This window comes from Salvia miltiorrhiza, unplaced genomic scaffold, assembly GCF_028751815.1.
Source record: "Salvia miltiorrhiza cultivar Shanhuang (shh) unplaced genomic scaffold, IMPLAD_Smil_shh fragScaff_scaffold_156_1, whole genome shotgun sequence".
NCBI classification, from domain to species: Eukaryota; Viridiplantae; Streptophyta; class Magnoliopsida; order Lamiales; family Lamiaceae; genus Salvia; species Salvia miltiorrhiza.
The window spans coordinates 193,321-201,432 of record NW_026651427.1 but is presented as its reverse complement, the minus strand read 5'-3'; the positions used below and the strand labels follow the sequence as shown (position 1 = coordinate 201,432).

The following is an 8,112-nucleotide window of genomic DNA, read 5'->3' as shown; positions in this document are numbered from 1 at the left end:
AAAGATGGCCTAAAATCATCTCCTAATCATGTGCACAACAACAACCTCAACACAGAAACCATGCACTACAAAAAAAACTGCCGAACACCGACGGATAAGCCGACGGACGCGTATTCCATCGGTAGTCACCGACGGACCACCGACGGAGTGTCGATGTATTTTTCGGTATCCGTTTCCGACGGATATACCGACGGAATTACGACGGATAATAATACCGACGGATATTTTCCATCGGTATTTTTTATTTTTTTAGATTATTATTTAATTTTAATTTGGGCGACGGAATACCGACGGATACTATCCGTCGGTATTTGTTTTAAATAACCCCCAGTCGACCCCGTCCTTTGGTTTAGTTCTCATCTGCCCTAATTCGCAAATTTCTCCAAATTCCCCAAATCGCGCCGCCTCCGATTTGAATACCGCCGCCCGTCACCGCTCCTCTGCCGGTGAGCACGCCGCCGCCTGAAACCCGTTGGCCGGCCGTTCCTCCTGCAGCTTCGCCGCCGCCGCCTGCAACCCCTCCGCCGGCCGAACCTCCTCCAGCTTCTCCATCCGTACGCCACAGTAGCAATTCCCTCCGCCGCAGCAGCAATTCCCTCCGCCGCAGCAGCAATTCTCCTTATTCCCTATAAAGCTGCTGCTGTGTGTGTGTGTGTGTGTATTCTTTTGATTTATGGACTGGAAACCGGTAAGCTTATATTTCCTGTTTCTGTATTTAAATTATTAATTTTCTTATCCTCTGTGTAGTTTTTGATTGAAGATCTTACTTTATTGCAAACAATAAACTTAAGTTTCTTCCTCATATTTTTTCACCATTCATTTTCTAGCTATGTAAATTTAGTAAAACATCTATGTATTGTTTCAATTATGTCATATGTCTCCAATCTAAAGTGTAAAGGTTTGAGGTCCTTAAAGCTTATGTATGTTCTTGTGTGGCTGTGTCTGTATATGCTGTGTGGGGTTATGATCTTTAGAGCGTCGAGTCATAGAAATAACCTCATAGGTGAGTGGAATGGAGTCTGTTTCTATTTGCTGTGTATCTGCAAAGAATTCATGAAAAATGTATGTAGTCTGATATGGTTTGAGATTGTGTAAAGAATAAATGAAAGATGTATAAAGAAAAGGTAGAACCTTTGTGAATGAATGATACTGGTTTCGATTGCTTCTATTGATGAAATCGGCTTTGCTGTTTTCTTGAGAACTCAAAGATTGTATGGATGGACAGGTTCATGTTCTGATGTTTGATTATAGGGTAATAATTGAATTGGACGAGAGTCTTTAAATAGGAGAGCATGACAAACGTGGATAAATTTCTGTCCATGCTTCATATCATTTTTTTAATCATGAGAAGAAAATATCTGTTGAACTGTTGAAGAAGGTAACTGATGAAATGGTGCGATTGTGTTGCAGAAATTAACAAAGCAATTGGGCTTTTGAAATTTAATAAAAGCTGGGCTTCAAAATATATAATTGGGTTTAGGAAATACTAGATGTGCCTAACAATATATATAATTAATTGGATTGTATAATCAACTAACTTCTCCACTTCTATTTAAACTTCACATTCACGAGGACATTGGTGCATATATATATTTTCTCATTTAGAACATGTTCAAATAAATGATACTTGTATTTTCATTACAGATCAACTTATAGTTGTGCAGCCGTCAGAATTTGTTGCCATATTCACTTGATTTTGCTGAAAGGTTAGTCTTTCGCAATTTTATTTAGGATTATATATGTTGATTGAATTTGTATAAGCATGATTATGTGTTTGTATTATCGCCGGTGGGGGAGAGGCGAAGAGCATGATTAGATAAGCATGTATCTAGGTAGTAAATGGAGATTAGGTTGGGAGATGGCTGTGTTCCATCTCATTTTGTTGCTGTGGTGATGGCTTGGTGCCGCGTATATGTTATTTGTTTGAATATGTGTCCTTTAGGCATTTGTTCGATAACTTGGTAGAAAATAAAAAATAGGGAATGTTTTTTTTATCGACCCCTAGTAGATTATATAAATTATGACTTTATATTCTTTAGGTATTTGTTGAAATGAGTGAAAATCGTGAGTGGATGTATAGACGGTTTTTACCCGACGGAGCTTTCAACCCAGCATTCGTTAGAGGTCTTCAAGAATTCATTGATTTTGCTAACAGTAGAGAAGATTTAATGGATGGACATAAAATTAGATGTCCGTGCAGAAGATGTGATAATATAAAATTTCATACATCGCGGAATGTCCAATACCATATTTCAAAGAATGGGTTTGTGTTGAATTATCACATTTGGAGGTTTCATGGTGAATTAGAAATGATGGCAACCGAATATAATCAATTTGATGCTGCTGATGATGATGACAATGAAGATGATCAAAGCACATACCACAATATGGTGATAGACGTTGCTGCTTCACAATTCAATATTGAACAGCCGCCTAATCCTGAAGCACAACAATTATATGATATGTTGAGTGCTGCAGATAGGGAGTTATGGCCTGGTTGCAACACTCATTCACAATTATCTTTTGTGGCTCGTCTAATGTGTTTGAAGGCAGAGGGGAACATGTCCGAGAGATGTTTTGACCAATGGCTTGAATTGATAAAAGAAATCCTTCCCGAACACAATTTAGCTCCCAATAACTTCTACAGCACAAAGAAGTTATTAAGTGGAATGGGGTTGCCAGTTGAGAAGATTGACTGTTGCCGTAATAATTGCATGCTTTTCTGGGGAGAGGATAGCGAGGATATTGAGTGTAAGCATTGCAATGAGCCACGTTACCAACAAAGTGATACATCTTCTGCGAGTAGTTCAAGGACTCTAGTAGCAGTAAAGAAAATGTTCTATTTTCCTTTAACTCCTCGATTGCAGAGATTGTATGCATCCAAAGCTACAGCTGCAGATATGCGTTGGCACGCATCTTCAGTGGATGATGGACTAATGCGTCATCCTGCAGACTCGCCTGCTTGGAAGCATTTGAGTCAAAAGTTTCCATCTTTTGCCGAAGAGAGTCGAAATGTCAGATTAGGATTATCGACTGATGGTTTCCAACCTCTTGGTCAATCAGGGCAACAATATTCTTCATGGCCCGTGATTGTTACACCATACAACTTGCCTCCATGGATGTGTATGAAGGAACAATATATGTTCCTCACAGTGTTAGTTCCCGGGTCGCGCAATCCTAAGGAAAAATTAGATGTTTTTTTGCAGCCTCTTATATCTGAGTTGATACAGTTGTGGAATGTGGGCGCGCCTACATACGACGTGTCAATGAAGCAGAACTTTCAGATGCGAGCAGCTTTGTTATGGACAGTTAGTGATTTTCCAGCCTACTCCATGTTGTCAGGATGGAGTACTGCTGGCAGACTTGCTTGTCCACATTGTATGACAGAAACTGACTCCTTCACCTTGTCTCATAGTGCTAAACAATCATAGTTCGACAATCATCGAAAGTTTTTGCCTATGAACCATTCCTTTCGAAGAGATCGAAAAAACTTTTTGAAAAATAAAATTATTACTGCAGTAGCACCTCAAGTGAGATCGGGGGAAGAAATATTGTTTGATATAGATATGATGGGATTCGTCAAAGTAACAGAGGTGAACAGTGAAACAATCAATAAAGCAGCTGCTCGTGGTGTTGGCACAGGATGGAAGAAGCGCAGTATATTTTGGGATTTGCCTTATTGGAAATTCCTATTGATTCGTCATAACCTTGATGTCATGCACGTGGAGAAGAATGTCTTTGATAATGTGTTTAATACAGTTTTGAACGTACCAGGAAGGACAAAGGATACAAGCAAATCTAGAGAAGAACTAAACACATATTGCTCAAGACCAGCACTTGAAAAGAATGTTGAGACAAACAAGTATCCAAAAGCTTGTTACATGCTTGACACTAAAGAGAAGAAAGTATTGTTTGAATAGGTCAAAACTTTACGATTCCCTGATGGTTATGTGTCAAATATGGGAAGATGTGTCGACATGAGCAAACTTAAGATGTTTGGGATGAAGAGCCACGATTGCCATGTGTTTATGCAACGTATTTTGCCAATTGCCTTTCGTGAATTGCTTCCGTCACATGTGTGGAAGGCAATCACTGAACTAAGTTTGTTCTTCAAGGATTTGAGTTCTAGGAACTTGAGATGTGAAGACGTGTGCCGCCTTAGTGACAACATTGCTATCACTTTATGCAAGCTTGAGCGTATCTTTCCACCCAGCTTCTTTGATTCTATGGAGCATCTTCCAGTTCATTTAGCTTTTGAAGCTCAACTTGCAGGGCCAGTTCAATATCGATGGATGTATCCATTTGAAAGATATTTGCGCAAGTTGAAAAATAATGTAAGAAACAAAGCTAGAGTGGAGGGATCAATTTGCAATGCTCACATAGTGGAAGAAGCTTCTACTTTTTGCTCATATTACTTTGAGGAGCATGTGAGGACGAGGTATAGGAATGTGCCTCGTAATTTGAATACAAGAGATGATGTGAGATTTGATGGACATCCAGATCGAATTTCAGTTTTCAAGCAACCTGGGAAATACTTTGGAAAAATGACGACGAGATACTTAGATGAAAAAGAGTATCACGCTGCTCGTACTTATGTTCTACTAAATTGCAAAGAAGTGATACAAACATATCTCAAGTAAGTTAAGTTAATAAAATTGTCTTTCATTTCATAATCATAAAATATTATGTAACTTATGGTGTGTTTAATTTAGGTTATTCGTGGCTGAATTGCATGCATTACACGTCTCAGAAGCTGATATTAACCGTCAGATGGAAATCCAATTTTCAGATTGGTTCCGATCATATGTAATATGAGACTTAAATTATTCATCTAGTATTTACACAATCATAATATAGATTCTAATTTATCTCATAATATAGGTATCAAATCCTGCAAATCACGTGGTTAATGAGTTTCTAATTGCTCTCGCAAATGGCCCCCTAGTCACGATGAAGACTTACCCGGGATTTTATGTAAATGGATATAAATTTCACACGATGATGCATGGGACTAATCGGGCTAGTATGAACAGTGGTGTGTGCATAAAAGGTGAATGTTATGGTTCAGATGAGAATGGTGAACTCGACTATTATGGGCGTTTGCTGGAGGTATGCGAGCTTGAGTATGTGGGTCTACCACTGAAGACGACCACACTCTTTAAGTGTGAATGGTTTGATCCATCACCACGTGGGACATCAGTGCATCCTCAATTCAAATTGGTTTCAATAAATCATACACGTAGATATGGTGGTTATGAACCATTTGTGCTAGCTGACCAAGCTATTCAAGTATATTATTGTACATACCCAAGTTTGAGAAGTGATAGGAAGGATTGGTAGGAAGTTTGTAAGATTAAAGCTAGGTCGAAAGTTGAAGTTCCAAATGCAGTGGAAGAGACTGTAGTGAACCAACCTTTTCAAGAAGATGACTTAATGACTCCAACAAACCCTGACATAGATGATGACACCACAATAGTGCATCCTCGTGGTGGTTTGATAGATATTGATGATGCCGATGAGGAAGACGAAGAAGACACATATTTGACTGATGAAGAAGATAGAAACTTGGATGATAGTTTTTAGTGTCAGGTTTTATGTAGAAGTTTGTTTTAATCAAGTCTTATATGTGATTTTATTATATCTTTTTAAAGATCTTTTTTTTTTGTTTGTTAATCCTTTCATTATTAATTTTATACAGATGGCTAGAGGAAGCAGTGACACGCACAGTGGTAGACGAGGGCACGGTGATGGTAGAGGGCGATCATCATCCTCAGGGGCATCATCACAGGCGTCTGATGGGGGCATTCGTGATTCAGTTGCCCAGATACAGTTGGCTGGAGGCAGTGGATCCGCTCCGACATCATCAGAAGATACCGTGCCCAGCAGCCACTCGAGCACAGGGCGGATTATGTTGACCATTACACCTCAGGGGTAAGTTTGTGTTATTTGATAATATTCTTTATTTCTTTCTATTGCACTGACCATTTTATTTATTTAATAACAGTAAGATCTACCCATACGACTACGTGGCCAAAGCGTGTACTCGTATTTTCAGGCAAGTTAGGAACCCTAATGGCTTTAACTGGAAGGCGACACATGATGATGTGAAGAATTTATATTTTATGGAATTCAAGGTATATTATTCACGTCCCTTCTTATTTAGTGAAGTCTAATTTAGCTTTGATTTTGATGAATTCTTTAGATTGATACTAGTTAGTGGAGTATATTTATATTACTCATTTTTTATTTCAAATAATGCAGAAGCACTTCATGTGGGATGATAGTATCGAACAGGCAGTGAAGTTGGATTTTATGAAGACCGCGGCTCGTAGGTATAAAGATTTTGTATATGATATCAAGATGGCAAAGGATGATCCGAAGAAGGGAAGGCCACCATTTATTCATGAGCGTGAGTGGCCTGATTGGTTGAGTTACTGGAGGAGTGAGGCTGTGGTTCAGAAATCAGAAACGGCCAAAAAGTGCAGAATGTCTGAGCCTGAAGGTCCAGGAACAGGACAAGTGAAGCATAAAGGAGGCTCCAAATCTACTCTCCAGATTGCCGATGAGATTGTAAGTAACTTTTTATTTTTCATTTAAATGTTTTTAATTGGTTGCACATATTTATACTTAATATAAATTTCAATCATTTTTAATATAAAGGCCAAAAAGAAGGGCGTTGATCCCAGTCAGTGCTTCTTTGACGCTTATGAGGTCCTCCACGTGAACAAAGATGGATCATATACTGACCCTAGATCTGAGACAGTTGGGGTATGTGATATAACTTTTATGATTGTTTAGTACATTATATGTTACTTATGCAATTGCAAATTTGTTTGTTAATTGTAGAGAAAAATTGAAGAGCTAAGGGAACAACAAAGTCAGCCGATGGATGGATCTACTGAGCCACAGGCGGTGGACATGGCCAAAATATATCTTGAGGCTGTAGGTGGATTGGATAAGAAGAAGAGGTTGTTTGGTGTTGGTAGTCTGGCATCTACACTCAGGAGTGATGGTTCGAGTGGATCATCTCAGGCTCGGTCCTCAACTTATGACGATACAATAGTTGGTCTCCAGAATGAGTTGCAGAAGGAGCGAGATGAGCGCCGACAAGAGAGTGAGAGCTTCAGGGCACACCTACTAGCACAGCACGAGTACTTGACTCGCTTTTGTGCACAGTCGGGATTGCCCCCCCCACCACCTCCGCCTCTTTGACTTTGATGTGTATTACTATTTTGGATATGTAGTATGTTAGACTTGGATGTGTGTGAAAACTTATTGGCATTGTAGTATGTGAAAACTTATTAGGATTGCATTTGAATGTTTGAAAACTTATTAGGATTGCATTTCAATGTTTGAAAACTTATTAGGATTGACTTGGATGTGTGTTATCAATAGACTTTAGTTTGATTTAAATTATCATTGTTGTTAAATAGATTGATTTCGAAAATATGTGTAAATTGTCGATAACAGGTGAAACCAAATTCTGAATAAAAGCATTTTTTTTAAAATGATTACCGACGGATTACCGACGGATATTCCGTCGAAAATTTTCCGGCAATCGGACGGCGGCTCCGGTGACTATTACCGACGGACTAGTCCGTCGGTGTTCCGTCGGCAACAGGATGATAGAATCGTCGGCTACTGAGAATTGGGCGACGGACTTTCGGTCGTTAATCCGTCGGTAATTTCCGACGTACACATTTATCCGTCGGTGTACTGTTTACCGACGCGTCTTTTAACGTCGAGCTGTTGACGTCGGCACTCCGTCGGAATCCACATTTACCGACGGAAATTGGGGTTTTGCCGACGGACAAATCCGTCGGTGATCGCGATTAATGTTGTTGTGATGGCAAATTCTAGAAGATCACCACATGCATGACAAAACTAACAACAAAGAATAAACTGTGTATGATAAACAGTTATGGCTCAAAATCTCACAGGTTTATTCAACGTCTAAAAGTCAAGGTTAAAATTACTTTAGAATTATGCAAATTAGTTCCAATTATGCTCAAATCATCAAAGAAAATCAAATTTCAAATTTTTTTTCACAGAAATCATCATTGGCATCTCACCAGAAATCTAATGGAGCAATAAACATCTCAAAAAGATAAA

The 8,112-nt window shown here is 39.0% G+C and overlaps 1 protein-coding gene across 2 annotated transcripts; it reads left to right on the top strand.

The window, feature by feature from the left end:
• The first annotated feature begins 210 nt into the window (after positions 1-210).
• LOC131002638 (uncharacterized) lies at positions 211-7,413 on the top strand. 2 transcript variants are annotated; one of them, XM_057929105.1, is made up of 7 exons: positions 211-688; positions 1,645-1,706; positions 5,699-5,931; positions 6,005-6,134; positions 6,262-6,570; positions 6,661-6,768; positions 6,847-7,413. In XM_057929105.1, exons 3-7 carry the CDS (start codon positions 5,699-5,701, stop codon positions 7,210-7,212), a joined length of 1,146 nt encoding a protein of 381 aa, XP_057785088.1. In that variant the 5' UTR covers positions 211-688; positions 1,645-1,706; the 3' UTR covers positions 7,213-7,413. The 2 variants fall into 2 exon arrangements, with proteins under 2 accessions (XP_057785088.1, XP_057785089.1); XM_057929106.1 differs by lacking the exons at positions 211-688; positions 1,645-1,706 and adding an exon at positions 4,884-5,589.
• Positions 7,414-8,112: the final 699 nt, after the last annotated feature.

Coding starts and splice junctions, on each gene's coding strand:
- LOC131002638 (XM_057929105.1), top strand. CDS start 5,699: ATGGCTAGAGGAAGCAGTGACACGCACAGTGGTAGACGAGGGCACGGT. Junction 6,571..6,660: donor TCCAGATTGCCGATGAGATT/GTAAGTAACTTT, acceptor TTTAATATAAAG/GCCAAAAAGAAGGGCGTTGA. Junction 6,769..6,846: donor CTAGATCTGAGACAGTTGGG/GTATGTGATATA, acceptor TGTTAATTGTAG/AGAAAAATTGAAGAGCTAAG.